General features: G+C 38.9%; 2 protein-coding genes and 3 pseudogenes across 2 annotated transcripts; all 5 read right to left on the reverse strand.

The window, feature by feature from the left end:
• Nucleotides 1–6800: 6800 nt before the first annotated feature.
• Nucleotides 6801–8260, reverse strand: LOC113491927 (cathepsin B-like). Its single transcript, XM_026869140.1, has one exon. The coding sequence runs from the start codon at nucleotides 8122–8124 to the stop codon at nucleotides 7114–7116; it is 1011 nt and encodes a 336-aa protein (XP_026724941.1). The 5' UTR covers nucleotides 8125–8260; the 3' UTR covers nucleotides 6801–7113.
• A 925-nt stretch (nucleotides 8261–9185) lies between these two features.
• On the reverse strand, nucleotides 9186–10611 carry LOC113491924 (annotated as a pseudogene).
• A 1574-nt stretch (nucleotides 10612–12185) lies between these two features.
• LOC113491925 lies at nucleotides 12186–13344 on the reverse strand (annotated as a pseudogene).
• A 404-nt stretch (nucleotides 13345–13748) lies between these two features.
• LOC113508715 lies at nucleotides 13749–18995 on the reverse strand (annotated as a pseudogene).
• Nucleotides 18996–20726: 1731 nt separating this feature from the next.
• Nucleotides 20727–21918, reverse strand: LOC113491926 (cathepsin B-like). The gene has a single exon (XM_026869138.1). It carries the CDS (start codon nucleotides 21824–21826, stop codon nucleotides 20813–20815), a length of 1014 nt encoding a protein of 337 aa, XP_026724939.1. The 5' UTR covers nucleotides 21827–21918; the 3' UTR covers nucleotides 20727–20812.
• Nucleotides 21919–23242: the final 1324 nt, after the last annotated feature.

Raw genomic sequence — 23242 nt, forward strand, 5'->3', positions numbered from 1 at the left:
ACTTAATTGTATCATTGTCTCCATACAAATTGCCAATTTAAACATGGAACCCACTCGTATGGCGACCTTAGACAGAACCTTCGGTTACTAAGTACAGTCATCAACACAAGTATTTACCTACCAGAGGGTATTTATCTACCACCACGTCCACCACGTCTTTAAGCAATATTATCGTGGTTGAGGAAGCGTGCAGCAGAGGCGCAGCTCAGCACTTTTCATGACGTAGAGCGGCATCTCTCTTCAGTACCCTCAATAATGTTAGGTACTTTTGTTACCCCTGTATTTTTAACCCCCGACGCAAAAACGACGGGGTTTTATAAGTTTGACGTGTGTGTGTTTGTGTCTGCCTGTGGCATCGTAGCTGCCAAACGGGTGATGCGATTTTGGTTTTTAAGGTATGTCAGTCGAGAGTGTTCTTGGCTATGTTTGGCAAAAATCGGTTCAGGTTTCCAAGGTCTCAGGCCGTTTGTTAGGCGTGATAGGAATGTTACACGAGAGCGTATATGGGATCTGATATTTTAAACACTTATGGCTTCTGGAATCACTGAGCTGGTCTGCTGTTAGGGCCCGTAGATAGGAGACGTAACCCTGGTGTACCTTTTAGTAAACCCAACGAGTTTGGGCTCATTTAATTTGTCTTGACCATCTGTCTTCATATTTCTAATTTGGGTCGGGGGTTTTTAAACTTTTAATTTATTAAGTGACTCATTGTGTAGATAACATTTCTTGAGGCCTGTTGTTTTAAAAAAGAGATTGGCTTTACCGGCTTCTGTTGTCAACTGTACCATAATAAGAAATACAACTATAAAATTAGAATACAAAAACGAGTTCAAAGCTAATCTCATTACCAAACGTGAATAATCCGAAACGCTTATGAGGAAATGAACTATTACCCCATTACCTACCTAGTTTAAGTGGGTAGGTAGTGCCTAACCAATAACCAATTTCCTACAGTGAACGGTTAACGTACGTAACGTTTATGATGCAATTGATGCTAATACTTTTACATTTCGTGGGATTAACCTAGTATCTAAGTTGTTTTTTTTTCGCGAAATACGTAAATACAGATAGGTAACTGGAAGTATTAGACCAATTTATTATCTGAGATTGGTAAAAGTTGCTTTGGTCATTCAAGTTCAAGCGCGAAAACCTTAAGGGACAACAGAAAGTGTTTAATACAACACGTCATATCTATAAGTAAGTACCTATCTAATTATTATCGAGTAAGGGCCTCCGCTCACTGCCAACTGCCCAGAATAGAGAGTCGTGGAGGGATTTGCGGGAGGCCTTTGCCCAGCAGTGGGACACAGTGGGCTAGAGAGAGAAAAAAAACATGTAATGTTACATTTAACTATGATACGATTACTTACCAAAATACCGCTTGAATGAAGAAACCGTAGTTCAGCCTAAGCCTAAGTTCGGAGAAAAAAATAAAAAAGTCTTTGGTCGGTGGCCGACGACGACTAAACTGTTTAGTTGGCAGTGAGCAGACACCCTAAGCTCATAGAACCTTAACGCAAATACATTTCCTGTCAAACAAACATTCAAACTTTTACGTCACATTTTTAAATACGCCAGCGTAAATGCTACATTTACATTCATAACCCATAAGTTACGTGCGCAACACTGAACTTCCGTACTAATTTGAACTGAGCCCTACAAAGCCGATTCAGACATTAAAAGTATTCGTTTTTCGCATTTCATTAAAATTTTAACTCGGTAAGCGCGGTCTAGGCACTTTAAGTGCCGCTCGGGTTAAGTCGCTTTAATCGTGTAACGAATACACGACGACTTGTTTAAAATAGGCTACTTCGGTGCCCTTTAATGAACCACAGCCGCTCGGACTCATAGCAAGCGTGAGCCGACAACAGCATCGCTTAAATTTGGGCATTGCGAACTTTTGGACCAAAATTATTGTAGCGTTGTTGTTTTAGTTTGTCGTCCCTACAAATTTCTCAGTTCTGTTGTTTACCAACTAATTTGTTTAGAATGAGATAGTACAAAATACAAAATGCGGGTTTTATTTAGATAGGTAATAAAACAAAGTTTCAAGAACAAATTGCAGTTACCTGCCTAACGTTCGAGAAAGAACGATCCAAACAAAAAAACACTGGAGGTAATCAATTGTTATTAAATAAACGATTACTAATTGAAGATTGGATGAACTTACCAAAGTGAAATTCAATTGTAATTTTATGAATGTTGATCTGAAATATAATGATAATAATTACCACTCGATAAAAAACAAGAACTAAAGACTATCTGTATGAGACTGAACTACTTAAAACAACTAGGAAAAAGGGCCTATTATGTACGTTGGTACAGTTGATACCTATTTGTATCACATGTAACCTACTTTTACCACTTTATTCATTGCTTGAAAGGCGAATCATCCAGATAATCTCATTTAGTGCGAGCTCTCGCCGGTACGTTCGTAGTGTAACAAAAACAGCATTATACGGCCGGATTACGGAGAAAAACTCCGGTATTGTTATAAAAAATGTATTATATTTATTGAAACTTGGGAATTGTATCTATTATTCCTTATTTATTATAGCTCGGTATTCTTTTATCGTGCATGAACACTGGTAGTGTTGAAATGATTATTTTCTTATTTTTAACCAGTTACCCTAAGTATATTATGCATCCCCATGCTTTGCAAACTTTATAGCGAATATTTACCTACCTCCTTAATAATCATGTAATAATTCTTGCTTCATAAATAACATCTTAATAGTGATGCAAATATACATTAGCTAAACATCTCTTTATTTCGGTTATATCTCTACCTCTTAATTCATAGAACTCCCCAAAAGATTCTCATATAACCAAGCATTGTTACAGACAATACTTAGACAGACATACCTTATGGAGGATAAAGAAAATAACGAAGTGTGTTGATAAATTCTCATTACTTTATTGTATAAGAAAAGGCCTATGACCTGAGATGCGACGGCTACTGCCATTATCATTATTATAAACAACGCAAACTTTTTAAGGTTCAAGTCGGTTCACTGCGGTTCATGATTTACATTTGACCTAATTAAGTTTTGTTGAATAAAGCATAATAAATTTTCTGGTTAAAAATGTATCTTTTCTTTTGTGTACAAACAGTTCGTACAATCGGCAACAAAAGTATGAGAGCACAATGGTATTTTATGTACTTCTGAATGCAATTAAATACAACAACTTTGATAAAATTAGAAATGGTATAAATAAAAGTAGCTTAAGCAGGACAATTCGTCTGAAACCTTGTACAAAATAAGTGTTAAAATCGTCCGAATAGTTTCGGACTCAACCGGATTCCTTGATCATTGGCTGACGCGGAGCGGAGCGGCTTGAAACTTAAATTATAATTTAACAATTTAATTCCTTATGCTAACCTTCATACTGTATGTAATAGATACTCATACATAACGCATGTTGTGTATCTAACCGCATTAACATTATCGTTATTACATATACCAATTGGTGTTCGATGCCTACCTTTACTTTTGCTCGCGATTTCGCCCACATGGAGGTCGACAATCGCGGAAAAAAAGGCTTCCAAATGGATTTAGTGGTTTCGCCTTAAAATAGTATCAGACAGACAGAGTTTGAGATTTGATGTAATAATGAGTATGCATAATGAGTATGGTATATGTATAAAGTAAGGTTCAAAATTTTAACTGCGCTTTGTTGAGATGTTTACGCAGTTACGTCGATGAGTTAACGTTACGTACTTGGTTTGAATTAGGTTGTAAGTACTAGTAATGTGTTACGTTATACCCATTGTTCTCAGCTAATAAGAAACCAAGTCACTGACTTACATTAAATCTGATTCAAGAAATATTCTTAACCATTGCAAAATTCTTAGATCACCGTGTCCCACTCATGGACGAAGTCTTCCCACAAATCCTTCCACGATTTTCTATCCACATGAAACTGGCCCATTTATAACCACCTGTTAGCCTAGTTGTACTATACTTTAGTTTTTTATATAATATCACAATGTCAATACAATAAAACCTATTTGAATAAGGTATCAATTTCCTGTGGGCGGATGACCGGCTCAATTCACATCGGGTCACGAGTGGTGTCATTGATAACATTTAACAGACACCATGATGTAGATTATTTTGTATTTTATCTAATTTATTGCTAGAGTAAAATTACAGTAGGTACCTGCTATCTTATTTTTACTTTCTCAACAACGCCATCTAGACTCAAACTAAGCAAAGGTTTATAAACAAGTCAACGTCTCTAATAACATACTTATCAATTTGTAAATTATACCCCGGCATGACAAATTATCATGCGTAACAACCAACTATTAGGTTTTGGTGGGAATTGAACCCACTACCTCCAGTATAGCAGTCAGTTAGCAATTCAAGTCCGTAAAGTCTTCAACAAGAAGTCTTTTTAGCTATTAGTGCTTATTATCTTTTATAATTTTAACTAATAAATTAAAGTATAGCACCCTGAGCTGACTTACAAACTCCTGAAAATGTTAATGTGATGTGTAGGTAAACTTGGGAATTCGGTATTCTTTCAATAGTTCTTGTGAAAGTAAAAGTGACTGGAAACCAAGCTAGTAGTAGGTACATTATCCTTGTTTCCCAATCGCTATACTACGTTACTGTAGGGTGTTCTTTCATTTAATAGCCTAGTCAATCAGTTAATGTTCTTAGACTTTGTTATAGCCGTGCGTTTTGACGACCTCCGTGGTCGAGTGGCGTACGCACCGGTTTCAAGGTGTCGCTAGCTCTGAGGTTCCGGGTTCGATCCCCGGTCGGATCAAAGTAAAAATTCACATTTCTACATTGTCTCGGGTCTGGGTGTTTGTGGTACCTTCGTTGTATCTGAATTCCATAACACAAGTGCTTTAGCAACTTACTTTGGGTTCAGAACAATGTATGTGATGTTGTCCGCATTTATTTATTTATAAACTTGACAAAGTTCAAAATCTCTCTAATAAAAACACTGAATACACTAAAATTGATTATAATTATAGTCCAATGCTTAATTTGTTGTTGATAGCATGAAGGCGTTGACCGCATTTCATAATCTTTTTTTATGTTTTCATTTGATATAATAGCATCTGAACATGACATGTGATGAATAAAGAAACAAGAATACACGAATCGCAAGATAAAATTTTAACAAAATAATCTCCATCTAAGTATCTACGCCCATGACTTTTAAATAGCTTGACCGATTTTTAATACAAAACAAACTAAAAAACGATCAATGTCAAAATTATTGCACTCCACTTTTTTCGTGGGATTAAAAATATCACCACCTCAATTATAATGCATTTTTGTTCATATTACTTCAAACATCGAAAGAAGCAAACGCGCTCTAGAAAGTACAGCAAACATTACTGAGTTGGATAGATAGGAATTAATCTACTGCAAAAGCCTTTGTTTCAGGAAAAATATCAGGCATTCCATAAGTTTAATTAAAGTAGGTTCGAATCAAGGTTTCTGAGAAAAATGCACGGATAACTTGTCTTCAAAGAAATAAGCAGTGTGATGACGAGATATAGTCGTATATGTTCATGTCTTGTTAACTGACAAGACAAAAAGGGCTTTATCAAATAAATGATCATTCAAGTAACTAAATAATTTTGATACTAATTTAATGTAACATTAGGTACTGTTTTATAATTAGGTCAAACGTAATATAACTCAGTATCTTTAAGCAAATGTAAGTAGTTTGATACCTGATGAGACAAACTGCTTCGATGCTAATATTTTTTTTGTTATAGTAGTAAATGTATATTAAACTAGCTATTGCGCGCGGTGTCGGTTGCATGGGCGTTTGTTGAAGCTACAAATTTATAAGAGAAACATGGCTTATGTGTTCATTCCAGGTGACAGCGACTACCATATTCAATGTCATCGAAATCGGTCCAGCCTTTTGAGCGTGAAGAGGTAAGAACTTCTTTCGCATTTTTAATTTCAGTGTTGTGTTTTTAAACATTTTTGCTGGATACTACATTTGAAACACACTTCTTCTCAACGGTACATACTTACAAGGTCTTGTATTTAAATGCTTTGGGTCCTACCACTACCTAATACAGCCAGACTGTTACAAGTCTAAGCGAGACAGCCCTATCCGCGTATAGCGATGTCTCTGTTTCACAACTGCACTTTTTAAACCGTGGTGATAAGTACCTGATCATGTTACCTATTGATTTGAGGAAGTGTTAAAGTGGATAAAAGTAATATTGTTTATTATGAGTGGTGGCCTCGGGGTTCTATGCATGTATTAGTATGCACAAGGTGCAGGTTCGATCCTAAAGCAGACACAGTGCCTAATTAACTTATTTAAGTTAAAGTTCATTCTACAGGCAAACATTGAGGGACTTTATCGTGAGCAAACCTGGCTTTCAAATAGTGAATATAAATTGGGGATCAGAGGCGGGCTGCTATTATATTATGAGAATTATATGATGCCTAACATCATACAGACTACTTAATGGGAATAAGCACATATCAATTGATACTTTTATTATTACCTCAAGTAGGTACCTACTTGCCTGCGAAGTGAGCAAATAAGGTAAATTAAATAGAATTATAATGCTCAAAAAACATTAATCGTACATATAGGAATATGCTTTGAACAAGTAGGAAGTTGTTTCAAAAACATTTGTTTAAATAAATAAGTTCATTAGAAGAATATTTTAAACAAAAAAAACTATTTGTAGGTAGAACAATACGACAATAATGTTTAAACTTTAAAATGTATTCATTGATTAAGCTGTCATTAATTGTTTGACAGTAATTATCATAATGACAATAAACAAAAGCTAGGGCGAGATGTAAAAACATGTTTATTGAACTGTACTATGAACTTACGATAGGAGATAAGAGGTTTCAATAACATTCCTTTGTAATAGCAGTTATTGACTTCTAATCATAATTATAATAAACTTAGTTAAGGGGATAATAATAAGGAAAACATCATCGGTTTTAACAGTAGAAAAAATACGTGAATAGGTAAATATACATATTTATTTTGGTACAAAATATTTGGTTAAGTTTCGTTGTCCTCATTAAAAAATAACTAATTAGTACAATACCTATTTCGGCGAATATGTACAAGCATGTTTAAAGATAAAGTTTTAATTTACACAATAAGTGGTTCACCGGCAACAATAGAACTTTCGATTCCACAATGGTCTTCGCCTCTAAGAATTTTAAAGAATCCGTTGTCACCCCAGTCGCTGTTCCATGAGTTAGCAATCAGCCAGTACTTGTTGCCATTTTCAACTCCCCAGCCCAAAATTTTGATAGCGTGACCGCCGAGGGCATCACCAACGGTGTGCTTGTAAACACCATTCTTGTAGTTAAGTAAGTCGGAATATACTGTGAACGCACCTTCAACTGGGCCATTTTTAAACAATTCAGCTCTTATATGATCTTCGTTACTGGATACAGAGAACACGTGTTTTGCATACCGCTTATCCTTATGATAGTCTACGTTGTAGCCCGCCTCGCAAGTCTTCTGACATTTAGGGGTTTTTGAGTCTCCGTTGCAAGGCATTCTGTCGCCGGGAACATGATGCTCACATGGAGCGATCTCGTACGGTCTGCAGCCTTGGCTCGAGTTATAGCTGCCACCTGACACGAGTCCAAAGTGCTTCCAGTACTCCCAAGCCAGCGTCGGTATACCGCCATTACAACCCAGTCCACAAATCGGGCAACAACTTAGAAGATCTTCAGCGGAGAAATGAAAATGTTGTGTTCCATTTGAGTATGTGCAGTATCGGTCAGTCATAGCCTCCACAGCGCCGAACGCCCAGCAGCTGCCGCACGAACCTTGGTCTCTGATCTCGTTCAAAGTAGGGCAGTTGGGCCACTTGTCTCTGGGATCGAAGTTTTCTGGAAGACTTGCGATGAGATCGGCGTCGTGTGTCACTTTTGGTAATTTTGCTAAGTGTTCATCTCGTAAGACACCAACTAGTTTCTTTAGATGCGTGAACGGGGTAAGCAGCGGGAAGTTTCTACCTGCTCTCCAAGAATTTTGTTTTGAGTTGATTAGATTGATGAAGGCATCAGAGAGCGGGTTGTGTATTTCGGCAGTAGCGAGCGCGAGTGCGCACACGAGCGCAACAACCGTTGCACGCGATGCGGCCATTATTCGCTTCTTTATTTTCTTTTTCACAGCTGAGTGGTTAATGGATGTGTATTCGGAGCGAATGTGGCGCGACGACTGAGCGGCGGGCGGCCGCGGCGGGTGTAGTTGATACCCGTGCTCGCACGCCGTGTAATTGCATCGCAGCGCACGACACGGGGGCGAGACAGCGCTTGACCGCTCGTGTCGAAGGTTAACTATACGTAGGTACAGCTAGCAATAGCACTTGGCAAACAAATATTATTATGGTCGAACGCTTTACAACGATTAGCAAACATTTGCTTTGTATCGGTCGGAAGTAATTGATTGCGGCTCGGAGCGTACCCATGTTGTATTGTTTCCGTGTCGTATCTGTGTCAGATTTAGCAGGATGCTATTAAGACTTGATAGGGGTTTTACTTGCATTTGTGGCTCATCTTGTTGTTAACATTTAACACCGCGTTCAGTGTATTTTGGCATCGAAAAATGGGTGCCAAATCAACAATGCTATATTCTATCCTCGATAGAACTCAAAGCAATAAAATAGCCATAATACCACATTGTTGAGTTTAAAAACCCTTACATTTTATTGTTATGACAAATAAATTCGAAAAACTACTGATGTCCGGTCACAGGTCATTTAGTAGCACATTTGGTTTTATTTTCTCCTCACAATATTAAACCACTCCATGAGATCGTTTAACGATTAAGTTGAAAGTTTGATATCACTTTACCACGTAGTTTAACCTATATTGTTATTAAAACTCTGGAAATGCTGGTTTTGTTTTAATATAGGTATCTTTACCTCACCTGGTAATGTGTTTGTCGAGCGTATGTGATTCACCCAGTACCTACCAATGAGTAATCAGTTATGTCTGTCCAATAAGTAATTCAATGGTCGTATATACTGTACCGGGGTCAATACGAAGACGTTAGTGTTATTTAAATCGAAATCAATTGTTATATTTTGTAAATAACTTTTAACAGTTTTAAATGTTTTATTTTAGAATTAGAAATAGTTGGTATAAATTCAAAAAGTCTTCTTTTTGTATATTTATCCTATTTTTGGGAGAAATTATGTTTATTTTTTTTTAGATTATGTTTAAGTCGATGTTATAATTTTATTCTAACCAAAACTAGTTGATTAAATACTTTTGCTTAATTTTACTCTATTATAGGAACAGCGGCATAGACGCCATCCTCAATGTTGCAGTGATTTTCTCCGCGTAAAAATTTTAAGAACCCCTTATCGCCCCAAACAGGACCCCAAGAATTTGCCATCAGCCAGTATTTGGTACCATCTTCGACTCCCCAACCCAGAACTTTTAAAACGTGTCCCCCGACTATTTCGCCATGAGTTTTCTTGTACACTCCTTTTTTGTAGTGCAGAAAATCAGAGTAAACCCAAAATTGTGCCGAAATTGGTCCATTCATAAACAATTCAGCTTTTATCTGTTCTTCATCATTTGGGAGCATGTTCACCGATTTTCCATAACGTTTATCTTTCTTATAGTCAACAGTGTAACTTGACTGACAACATTCTATGCAACCTGCTATTGGGGCTTCAGAACTTCGTAATAAGGTTTCTTCATGGCCAATTTGCGGAGGAATTACGTACGGTCTACAACCCATTTCCGAAATATTTTTTGAATCGTAGTTACCTCCTGACACAATACCTTTTGTTAACCAGAAATCATATGTAAATGTAACAGAGCCACTCCTGCAATCTCCTTTACTTCCAGAACAACTTAAAACATCTTGAGCCGAAAAATGAAACTGTTTTGTTCCATTTGAAAATGTACAGTAACGGTCAGTCATAGCTTCGACGGGTCCAAATATCCAGCAACTACCGCATGCTCCTTGATTTCTGATTTCATTCATAGAAGGACAGTTAGGCCATTTCTCTCTGGCATCAAAATGTTCAGGAAGCTTTGCAATTATTTCGTCATCGTGTCGTGCTATAGGTCGAAATGCCGAAATTTCAGGTACAACAGCTCCCGTTAACCCTTTGATATACGAAAGAGGTGTGCCGGGATGAAAATTTCTTCCAGCTCTCCAAGAATTCTGCTTGGAATTAATCACATTGATAAATTCATCAGATAGAGGATGATGTTTTTCACTGGCGGTGTCTACAAAGAAACCATGTGTTACCACGATAAGTGCAAATATGATGTAACGTACAACAGCCATGTTTTGTAGCTTTGTCGTCACACAACCAGCTTTAAAAAAAACAGTAGTGCAAGCGATGCCCGGGTTATAGACGGAATACAGTGGACTAATAAATCGATACCAAGTCATGTGAATTTATACTTGTATCAGTAAAAATTGTTGCATAGCTTAACATACAAAAATGTATGTTTGTAAGCAGGAATGTGGAATAAAAAATTAAAACTATTTCGTTACTTCGTTTTTATGTCAGATGCATTGTGTTGTAGTATTTTTTCTTTTGGCATTTTTATGAGGCTGATATTGCCCATCGTGCTGACGTGGGCTTGGATTATGTGATGGATATTCATGGAAATACGTTTTTATAAAAAAAATATAATATTTTTGAGATTTCATAAATGTTTTGTTTGATACTTAAAAAAAAATCATTTTTAGTTTTTGTTTCTCATACACGGGAGTTCCAAAAATAAGAGAAATTAAGGGTTATTCGTTGTTAATTTGAAAGACGAACGATATCAATAGTACAAAAAAAATACAGGTCACGTATGCTTGACTAGTCGGCTAAGGGACATTTGAAGATGCCTCTTGGTCTCTCACTCTGTCTTGTCTCAATTTCTACTTGACCATCTAAACTCAAGTTACTTGATATATGTTAATACAAATTGTATTTCACAGAATATAAAACAGAGCCTCAGGCAGAAAGATAAATATTTTTTTCATTATTTCATAGTTTTCAACCGTTAACTTTTTATTTTATATTTATTTCCAAAACCCATTTAACTTCAGGACACAGAACAGAAAGTTTCTTCTACTTCAAGAAAGTAGGTTACAAGAGCTAAGTCGCGGTTTTCTAAGAAAAATCATATAACTTGATTGACTGCCGACCCTTCATCGCTTTGTAATATCTCAGGATGTGAGTAAATATAGCACAATGCAACTCTCGAACAGCTGTTTGTTTCGACTGTTTCTAAGGTTACAAAGTATAAGTGTCCAACCTAAGCAGATTCAGATAACACTAACATTTCATATGAGGCCTGCCCATCTGACAAGAAGTGATTCAGTGATTCTAACTGCCAGGTTACAGGTTACAGGTTACAGACAAGTAACATACCTAAAAAGTTAACATCAATAGAAATCTCTTAATTGAATAGAGATGACAGGTCTAAGTCAAGTCAAGTTATTAGTTAAAATGAAATTTTAGATCCTTCGCGGGCGAAGCAGCCATCGTGTGAGGCAGCCGCCTTAACGGTTGTAGATATGTTTGGTTAGAAGGCAGTTATCCTCTTACAATGTGAGAAAAAGAAGGAGTATACGTATGTACTTGAAAATGGAGTCCATATTTTTTGTACTTTTTTTAAACGACTCCCGTTGTAATGAATTTAATCCTTGTGTCGCGGGAGGTTTCACAAACATACAAATCTCAAACACAAGATACCCAGACTCAGAAGCATTCGTGGATCACACAAATACTTGTCCTACGCGTGTATCGAGCCCACGACACGTTCGCGCACAGTAGGTTTGGCGTGGTGACCACAAATATCCGTGCAGTTGTCTTTTTGAGCAAGGCGTACTGTCAGTAATAAGTTCAGGACATTATCAAAGACGAGCTTGCTTGTCATGACGGATCAAATAAATCCACTGTGTATACCTATATTCATTTTTTTTATCTAGAGGTTCAAGCCCAACAAGCCTTTTATCTATTTCTGTTCTAAATAATTACTTTATTCCTAAGAAATTTAATTGTTGCGTAGCGGGTTTTTTTACAAACATTGAAATCACAAACTTTTCCGTACCTTTCCTCTCAAGAAGGATACTACCGTACCGTACTGTTAATAATGATTTAATGTTGACTTATCATTAAATTATAAATATTTAATAAAATAGTAATTTTATACTTCTGATTTTTATTATTTGTCAGTTTCAACAATCAACAAAATTATTGACCAAGCAAAATCAAATAAGTATGTTTAAGCCTAAACATTTCAAACAATGCGAGGTTCACCACCAATTGCTTCCGATTCTATATCACAATGGTTCTCACCACGCAAAATTTTAAAATATCCATTTTGACCCCAGTGAGGATTCCATGAGTTCGAAATAAGCCAGTATTTAGTACCATTTTCGACTCCCCAGGCCAACAGTTTAACGGCATGATAGCCAACTATGTCGCCTTCAGTATGCTTATAAACTCCTTCTTTGTAGTTAACAAAATCAGCATATACGGTGAAAGATACTGCAAGGGGACCATTCGTGTACAGCTCCGCTTTTATGTCGTCTTCATCATTTTCAATAACGTGTATTTTTTGGCCTCTCCTTTTATCTTTTGAATACTCAACATTATAACTTGATTGACAAGATTCGACACATTTTGGTGTGGGGACAATGTCTGTACAAGGTGGTAAGCCACCACCATTAGTTCCATGGTGAGCACACGTAGGAATCTCGTACGGCCTGCATCCCTCGTGTGAGTTATAGTTGCCTCCAGACACGATGCCATCTAACATCCAAGACATCCATGCTTCATAAGGATCACCTCCGTGACAACCTCCAGCATGTGAGCAGGATAAAAGATCTTGGGCAGAGAAATGGAACTGTTTCGTTCCATTGGAGAATGTACAGTATCGATCAGTCATAGCTGCGACTGCCGCCAAAGCCCAACAACTACCGCATGAGCCTTGGTCTCTGATTTCGCTTAGCGAAGGGCAGTTAGGCCATTTATCTCTGGGGTCGAAGCTCTCAGGAAGGTTAGCAATGACTTCGTTGTCGTGTTTTATCCTCGGCAGGTTTATAGGATTTTTGTTCTTGGTCACACCCATTAGACTCTTGATATGAGAGAGGGGTGTGTTTGGAGGAAAGTTTCTACCGGCTCTCCAAGAATTCTGCTTAGAATTAATGGAATTGATAAACTCATCGGAAAGTGGGTGGTGTTCTCCATTAGTTTTGTATACAGAAATACTCTGTAAAATCGCAATAATTGCAAACACGGAATTAATAAGTGTAGCCATTTCTTGAACTGTGTCTGTTTGAAGTAGGCACAGTTATCACAAGTACCATCAAAGTGAATGTAACATATTTATACTCGGGTTCGTAAATTTTTTGCATAGCTTACTAAGCATAAATGCATGTGGAAAATATTACGTATTACTTTATGTTTTACTTTTATTTCAGGTAATTAACTTTTTTATTTTATTGATAAATTTGGAATGCTGTTTTGTTGGTAGCAGAATACAATCGAAAGGGTTCCTGACATATTTATTTTATTAAAAAGAATAATTGTAAAACGCTCGCGGCGTGACTGTTTGCGTGAGTTTTTGCCTACCTTTTTTGATACTGTGGCTGGTGGTTATTTGTGTGTCGGGTTGTGGGGTCCCAAAAAAGATTGAGCTAGTCTATACAGGCTTATCGCATGCTGGAATGTACTTGTTTAGATAATCCAGAATATTACATTTTAAATAATATTGCAATTTAATCAGGATTTTTGTTTGGTTTTTGAAGACGAGCATTCAAAAATTAAAAAAAGAATCGAAAGCTCGAAATTAATGCTGAAGGACAAAAACTGTAGGTGTAGGTTTCAAATTTAATTTGAATTTGCATCAGTAACATTTTGTTTTTAAGAAAAAACATCTAATAGTTTTTCATACACTTCGAATTCATTCAAAAAATTCTGTATTAGGTACGATCTGAACTAATTGCTTAGCTACGGACCCGGTTTCTGCCTGCCGACTGGCCACCAGCAAAAAAACTCAAAATCACCACGCCAAACCCACTTCGCTACGTGTCAGTTGTTTAATCTCGGGACTAGCATTTTTGTGATCCACAAATTTTTGTTTTATACCTTGAATGAACTTTACTTACTTTGGGTTTATGTTGAATCCCCGCGACACAAGGCTTAAATTCCTGAGTTCGAGAGTCGTTAAAAAGCAGAAGTAAATGATAAATTCAATATGGTTTTGGAGTCTGATATGTTTTATGTCAATTGGAGGGACAGCGAAATGAAAAGGGACAAAGCTTGTTTTGTACATAGAGTTACATAGTTCTATGTCCAAAGGGGTCTTGTAAAAATACTGGGTTGTCCATGTTTTTAAACAGTTCACTTAAAAGTGGTTTAGTTCTGATTAATTTATTATTACTTTACGTTAAGCAAAAATGAATAAGTGGATAAATAATACAAATTAATAAAATAATTTGAATCAGTTTATTTCAGGTTCCGTAAGTTTGAGTTTAGGACATTTTATTCAGTTTTAAATTGTTGGAATATTGAAAGGACCTCCAACCTTTGTTGTTTATTCAATCAAAGGTATATCAGCGATGATATTTCCTTCTATATCGCAATGGTTTTCACCGCGCAAAATTTTAAAATACCCATTATCACCCCAATAAGTATTCCATGAGTTTGCAGGCAGCCAGCCAGCTCGATGCCCCAGCCCAGAAGCTTTACTGCATGATTAGAGCGTTGTTCGCCATAAATATGTTTATAAACGCCAGTTTTGTAGCTGTAAAAGTCTGTATATACTAAATAAACAGACCATAATTAAAAATTTCAGCTTTTATCTTTTCTTCATTAGTTTCGACAGTATAGATAGATTTGCCGCGATGTTTATCCCTTTTGTAGTCAATATCGCTTGTTACACAATTCTACATGCAGGCTGGTGTTGGTAGTCTGTCGGTACAGGGTGGTAGGCCACCAGAACCATGATGATCGCACATGGGAATTTCATATGGTTTACATCCTTCACTCGAGTTGTGGTCTTGTCTTGCAACAAACTGTTCAGGGAGTTCAGAAGTCACACTTTCGTCATCGTGTCCAAACCTATGTACATTTATGGGATTTTCATCCTTTAGCACACCCATTAGACTGTCGATATATGATAAGGGTGTGTCTTCATGAAAATTTCTGCCAGCTCGCCAAAAGTTTTGCTTGGAAGTTATCATGTTGATGAATTCATCGTATAACGGGTGGTGCTTTCCGCTGGTAGGCAGTACGTGTACTACTTGGTACTTGGTACTTGGTGATGGGCTCCTTTTTCCGCACGTAGGCTCTAAGTCGGCCCATTGTGCGTCAGGTGGCTTTGGGAGGCTGTCAGTCCAGCCATCCCAACTCCCTCCAGAAGCGCAGAAGTCTCCTGGGACGTTCGCAGGCTTCTGTGACGGAGCTCGGTGAACCGAGGATCCCTGCCCGGCATTCCGCGACCCCCGTGCACTCCAGGAGCACGTGTGCCGCTGATTCTTCATGTTGAAGACAGCCTCTACATAGTGGACTATCTGTAACATTGATGGTGAAAAGGTGTTTATTGAGTGGAATGTGCCCGGTCAGCGAGCCCACCACTATTCGTAAGTCGACCCGCTTTAGCCCAATCAGGCCGCGAGACAGTTTCGGTGAACGGATAGGGACCGCCTCCCTTGACTGTCTGCAGCCGTTAACTGTAGCCCAGCGATCGTTGTGATTGTTAGTAGTCTGTCGCCTTAGCCATGACCTGCACTGGCCAAAGGGCACAGGCAGGTATGGCCGGGGGCCAAGGATCCGCGTGTCCGATCCCCTCCTTGCCAGCTGATCAGCAGCGTCGTTTCCTAGGGATCCGCTGTGGCCTTTTATCCATTGCAGGGTCACCATGTTGCTTGCAGCAATGCGCTCAAGTGCTTGGTGACACTCTTGTATCAGCGACGATGTGATGATGTAGTTGTCCAGTGCCTTCAGAACCGCCATGCTATCGGAGAGAATCCTGATGGCTTGGTCCTGGATCCCTCTTCTTTCTATAGCTCTGGCCGCCTGGGTGATGGCTACACACTCGCACTGGAAGATCGAGTTATCTGCACCCAGAGGTATTGATATGTTGATGTTCAAGTCCATTGAGAATACTCCTGCGCCCGTGCTTGAGTCCGTCTTTGAGCCATCTGTGTAGACGCGTACCTCGTGTATTCCCGAGGAATCTTGTTTGTTTTCTGTAGTTTGTATCGTGTATGCTTTGTTGAAGACATACATCCTAGGTATTCGGTCACATGGTGCATTCAGCATTGGTATGGACTCAAGGCTTTTGTGCCATATGTCACCATGACCTCTAGATTGTGCGCGCCACAGTCCCGAGTGTTGTAGTCTTGTAGCAGCCACCGCTGCCTCTTGTTGTATGAAGAGATCCAGCGGTGGCAGTCCAAGCAGCACTTCCAGAGCCGCTGTTGGTGTTGTTCTCATGCATCCTGTGACAGCACAGCATGCTAGCCTTTGGAAGCTTTGTAGTTTATCCATGGCGGTAGTTAGTTTGGTCCTGGGCCACCATACTACCGCTCCATATGTGATGATTGGCCTTATTACGGCTGTGTACAACCACAGGGTAATCTTGGGTGAAAGGCCCCATCTTTTCCCCATTAGTCTTTTACATTGCCAAAAGGTGATGCAGGCTTTGTTGAGTTTTTGTTCTACATGTTTATTCCATAGCAGTTTGTTATCCAGGGTCACTCCCAGATATTTGACGTCACTGGTCAAACAGAGTTCGGTGTTGAATAGTTTTGGTAGTTTTAGGCTTGGCAGTTTGCGTTTGTTGGTGAATAGTATGAGTTCCGTCTTCGTTGGATTTACGGAAAGCTCGTGGTCTATGCACCATTTTTCGACTGTCCTTAGAGCAGAGCTCATAAGATTGCACAAAGTACTCTCACATGGTCCGCTGATTAGGACGGTGATGTCGTCCGCGTAGCCCACCGTGAAATGGCGTTGTGCGTTGAGTCTTGTGATGAGCTCGTCGACCACCAGGTTCCACAGAAGCGGCGAAAGGACTCCACCTTGAGGACAGCCTCTCGCCACCATGGCCCTGGTTGTGTCATTTACGGTGAGTTGTATGGCCCTGTTCCTGAGCATGTCATCTATCCATCCGGCTACCGTTGGATCAACGCCATGTCGTACTAGAGCCTTTGCAATGCTAGTAAAGTTGGTTTTGTCAAAGGCTCCCTCAATGTCTATGAAGACTCCCAGGGTCGACTGCTTTGCCGATAAGTCTCTTTCGATCGTGCTGACCACACTGTGTAGTGCCGATTCTGTTGATTTGCCCGCGCTGTAGGCGTGCTGGTTTGGGTGAAGCGGATGTTGTAGTAGCGCGTTTGACCTAATGTCCCTGTCGCAGAGCCTTTCCATCGTCTTCAGAAGGAAGGATGTCAGGCTGATAGGTCTGTAGGACTTTGGTTGTGTGTAGTCACTCTTGCCGGGTTTCGGTATGAATACTACTTTCACTTCTCTCCACTTTTGCGGGGTGTACCGGAAGGCCAGACAGGCTCTGTAGATACCTACCAGATGCTTTATCAGCCCCTCGGCGCTCCATTTCAGCAGACCCGGGAATATCCCATCTAGGCCCGCTGTTTTAAAGGGGAGGAAGGTGTTTATGGCCCATCTGACTTTGTCCTCGTCGACAATTCTTCGGGCGGTGCTCCAGTCCGACGCCTGCGGCACGTGTATCTCCGTTCCCAGCCATCCTTTCTCCGTGGTAATCCTACAGCCCGGGAAGTGGGTTTGGAGTAGAAGTTCGCATGTTTCATCGTCGGTTCTGGTGTATTCACCGTCAGGTTTTTTAAGGGATCCTATATTGCGCTCAGGTTCGCATGATAGGATCTTTTTTACCTTGACTGCTTGGTTGTTGCTTGAAATATCTTCGCAGAAACGTCTCCAGGCTTCCGTCTTCCTGAGTCGGATACGCTTCTTTAGACGTCGCTGGGCTTCCTTATAGAGCTCCCAGTCTTCTTGGTATTTGGTGTTCATTGCTCTGTTGAACAGTTGTCTTGTCCTGTGGCGGAGTTTGTCTAGCTCAGGTCCCCACCATTGGTTCGCACCCCTCGGTTTGACCTGGGGTAGTGTTGAAGGACAGGCTTTCTCAAAGCAGTCATTCAAGAGATGCGTTACTTGTTCCACATGCTTCTCGATGTCTGCAGTGGTGCTGTGGTGGATTTCGGCGTCTGCCTCCCTCAGACCTTCCGCGGTTAAGCTTCTGAACTTGTTGCGGTCTATCTTCCGGGGGTTTCGTCTTGGTGTTGCAGGAGCGATGGCCATTTTTAGTTGGTACCGAATCCACCTGTGGTCCGAACAGGTTAGCTCGTCAGACACATGCCAGTTTGAAACGTGCTGAGATATCCGTTCGGTGGCTAGGGTGATGTCGATTATTGTTTGCGCTCTTGAGGTTACAAAGGTCTTCTTTGAGCCCCTGTTGAGGATATTAAGGTTAGTGGAAAAAAGGTAATTCATGAGTTCCTCACCTCTCGCGTTGGACTTATCCATGCCCCAAATGACGTGGTGCGCGTTGCAGTCCGCTGAGATGATGAGTTCCAGACCTTCTTCTTCGCACCGGGTGATTAGTGCGACCAGCGAAGCCGTCGGTGTGACTTCGTCGCCCGGCAGGTAGGCAGATGCTATTACGACACTCGATAGGTTATTGGATGGGTCTACCAGGAGCCTCACAGCCGTGAGATCCCTGGAACAGAACTCAGTCATGATTATTGCATTGTAATGTTTTGGTATTAGTAGGCAAGTACGTGGGTTACTTACGGTGCTGTTGACAATCAGTTTGTGTCAGTACGTGTACTACTTGAAGAACTGTGATAATAGAAAATAGGGCACTTGTTGTAGCAGCCATTTTGTCCTTTGTGTGGTGTGCATTTATTTTAGATACTGCCCTTCAGGCAAAATGTATCATTTTAGTAAAAAATTGTGACTATATTTTTTTATGTGGTGATTAGAGCTTTTTCTTGCGTTGTGAATTTTTATTTTATTGTAAATTTTCTTTATTTTCTTTATAAAAGAAAATTCCATTAAAATATTTTTTAAAAGTCGTTAAAGACAGTACCTATCACATAACTAAGAAACTATTACGATACTTATTAATCTTTAGTTTAGAAGTTTAATTACTCAAAGTATTTTAAATCCCAAAGTTTGTTCTCATCGGAGTATTACGAGTAATTTGTCAAGGACTACCAATTATAGTGTAGGTATTGATTTTAAATCTGTTAATATGGATTTTAATTAAATAAATAAATGCGGACAACATCACATACATTGTTCTGAACCCAAAGTAAGTTGCCAAAGCACTTGTGTTATGGAATTCAGATACAACGAAGGTACCACAAACACCCAGACCCGAGACAATGTAGAAATGTGATTTTTACATTGACCCGACCGGGGATCGAACCCGGGACCTCAGAGCTAGCGACACCTTGAAACCGGTGCGTACGCCACTCGACCACGGAGGTCGTCAATTAAGGTACCTTCACAAAAGGAGGCATTAAGTTTCTAAGAAATATGTTTTATGATTCTATTAATTATGATATTATAATGTCAAAGTCCTTGTTAAAATAAAATAAAGTTCTCCTGTATTTGTGTTTTGAACCTCAGATATGTAATCAAGAAACAGGAAATAAAAATTAGGAAGCGAATCAGTACTTTTTGTCTGCCTAATTTTACAAGCTTTTTATTTAGTAACCAAATAAATTGGTTTCATCTGTCCCTTTGTCGTTCTTCTGGTTACTGCCTGGTTTCCGATTGAGCTGAAATTTTGATAGCACATGGCTGAGTGCTGATCTAATGCTGGAGTTTTAACATTGCTTTAGTAGCTCCGTTAAAAACTCGAAATACCACAACGAAAAATATATATATATATATATATATTTTCGAGTTTGGTTTCAAAGCAAGGAAGCAGTAAAAAATAATTTCATTTTAGCTCATTTTGTATAGTAGCCAATTTGGTATTATTTGATACTATCTATATGTATAAGTAAATATCAACATTTTTTTTTCTATGGGTATAGTCATAAAGAGTTTGATTTAAGAGGAATGAAATTTGTTTGTCCTACTCTAATTACGTACTAATGAAACAGACAGCAATACTTATGTTTCGTTTGTGTTTTATGGAATCGTCTGCATTTATGACTAAATGAAATAGTCAAACCTAATACAATAATATTTGATATTCTCCTTGTTTTAGACCGAGGGCAGTATTATAAAGTGCGATATGAATTATTTTCCTTATAATTACATATATAACAGGAAACAATACTCAAATACGGTATGTTTTGTACGATAAGTGAGCGAGAGTGCTCTTAATACTGTATGTACCTTTATATATGTGTACTACAACGCTATTTCTGTTCCCATGCTAGTATTTTTTTAGTAAGCCTTGCATTTTCTGTTTAAGTCACCGTATACAGTAAGTTACGTATTTTGATAATGTTTTACTCTCCAGGATGGTAGTTAACACCCATTTCCATGTCAATTATTATCTACTTGGACTTGGGATCTACTGGGCATTGCAATACACTGCAATGTACGATGAACACTGCGCATTTAACAAATTACCGTGCCCGACTCACTACTTTATGACTAATATGGCGATGACTATATTTATCATTATTATGATCATTCCAATGTGGTTTTACGATGAAACAATTTGAAAAGAGGAATAAATAATTAAAAAATATTTTTACAAATAAGACGATTATTGATGCAGAGTTTTATTGTTTAACCAATCCAAAACATAGTTTTAATTATAACCGTTTATTCATAAATGTGTAAGATCTTAATTTATGGTATAATAGGTATTGACGTCATAACACCCTCCTCAACACCGCAGTGGTTTTTCCCTCTCAGAAGCTTCAAAAATCCATTGTCACCCCAGTCAGAGTTGAAAGAGTTTGCGATAAGCCAGTATTTGTTGCCATTTTCGACTCCCCAACCCATTAGCTTCATAGTATGATGCCCGATTGCTTTTCCCTCCGTGTGTACATATACACCGGATTTATAAGTCATAAAATCTTCGTACAATACAATGGATGTTGTCACTGGTCCGTTTTGGTATAACTCTGCTCTGATGTGATCCTCATCATTCGGCAAAGTGTATTTTGGTTTTCCGAAACGTTTGTCATTCTCGTAACTTACTTTGTAGTTTGCCTCACAGGACTTAACGCACTTCATCGGGTCCAGGTATCGGCCACACGGCGGGCGGCTGCCCGTAACGTTATGCTCGCACGGGGGAACCACGTACGGCATGCATCCCTGTTTCGAGCCATAGCTGCCTCCTGATACAAATCCACCTGTATTGTAATGGTTCCAACACCCTTCATTGTTACCTCCCATGCAAGACAAGCCACATTCAGGACAGCACGCCATAATATCTTGAGCTGAAAAATGGAAGTGTTTTGTCCCGTTAGCGTGTATGCAGTACCGGTCTGTCATGGTGGCTGCGGAACCAACCGCGTAGCAACTACCGCACGATCCTTGATCTCTGATTTCATTTAAGGTTGGGCAATTAGGCCATTTATCTCGAGAATCAAAGCTGTCCGGAAGACTTGCAATTAGAGCTGGATCATGCTTCACAGTCGGCGCTTCTGATCTTAATTTCAAGTTTGGGAAGGTGCCCGCTAGTATTTTTATGTGTTCATATGGCGTGTTCGGATGGAAGTTTCTTCCGGCTGTCCAAAGTTTTTGTTTGGCATTAATCTTATCGATAAATTCGTCGGATAGTGAGTAGTGTGGTTCAGCAATTATTGGTATGATTGCGTACACGAGGTAAACAAAAGTCGTAAGTAACGTACACATGGTTTCTTTGCTTTTCTGTATCTTGTAAACGTGCCACACTGTTGTTGGAACAACGAACGTTTCGCTACTGCTCGCAGCGCTGCAAAGTATGTCAATATATCCGATTCACAATGCGCAGTAATCAGTGTGAGTGAATGAATGTTAACGCACTTCACACAAAGTTATTTCGTTATCGTATTTTGCGATATGCAGAAATCAACTATTGTTTTTAATTTAATTGTATATCATTATGTGAGTTGCAGCTGGGTTCCTTGAATATTAGCTGTCAAGGATTCAAAATAATTTAACGATTTTATAGCGTGTGCCGTGCATTATTCGTGTTACTCACCAAAGCGGTCACACACCTACTATTAGATGTAATTTTGATTACAATTGAATAATGATTATAGCCATCAGAACTCTTTTATAGAATTTAATATTTAACTGCACTGATTGCCGAGTGGTTGAGTCACCAAGCCAATCCCACACTGCGCGTCGTGTCGCGGGTACGATCCCCACGTAGGACAAGCATTTGTGTGCGAATGCTTGTTCTGAGTTTGGGTGTCATTGTGCATGTGATTTATATGTTTTTTGAAACACCCCGCGGCACAATTAATTAAATTCCATACTGCGGAAGTTATCCTTTAAAGAAAAAAAATACAATTATATTTTCGATTTTAAGAAAAGCTTAGCTTTTTTATAATAACTTTCGTGTGGTATTTTATGGTCTACTTACAATTTGTTTTAACAAACACTTTAGGCGCGATGAATAACTCATATCTAAATATGTGGCAATTGCTTCTCAGTGAATGTATTTTTTTCTTGTCTTTAACTTGATAAAATATTTTATGCGTAGCCTTTATCAGCGGATAGTGAGACCTATTTTGCCAGGTCTCCGGCACTGGAGGTCAGAGGGCATTCGCTTTGACCACCGGCAGGCGCGCAACATGGAACGGGCGGTCTTCTCTATTGTAATGAATTTCCACAAGAATTGCCCACATTTCAACGGTTTCGGCATCGACTACTCAATAAAAGGAATGAGAATTTAAAATTATATGCCGGCTATTATTGTGAACCACTATAAAGGTAACATTCATACTTATTTACCATATTTGTACTATGAAATAAACGTTATTCTTTTGTTAGACATTTGAGACCCACTCAAGAACACCGGGTATGATCCTTGTACTTTTTAATATACTTTTTAAATTCCTGTTTAAATACGTTTGGTATCTCGGTTTTGACGGTACATTGAAATGTTATTGTCTTTTCGTCGATTATAAATGCCTCTTGAGTACCTAATAACAGTATTTATATCGGTAGGGTAAGGGTCTAACAAAATTATTGATTAAAAAGTTTTATTCTTGGGTGCTTTATTGGGCAGGAAGTTCGAACCCATTTTTTTGTTAATCAAATTTCTCTTTAAACTTTTTTGTA

The sequence above is a fragment of the Trichoplusia ni genome, chromosome 3 (genome assembly GCF_003590095.1).
Source record: "Trichoplusia ni isolate ovarian cell line Hi5 chromosome 3, tn1, whole genome shotgun sequence".
Classification (NCBI taxonomy): Eukaryota; Metazoa; Arthropoda; class Insecta; order Lepidoptera; family Noctuidae; genus Trichoplusia; species Trichoplusia ni.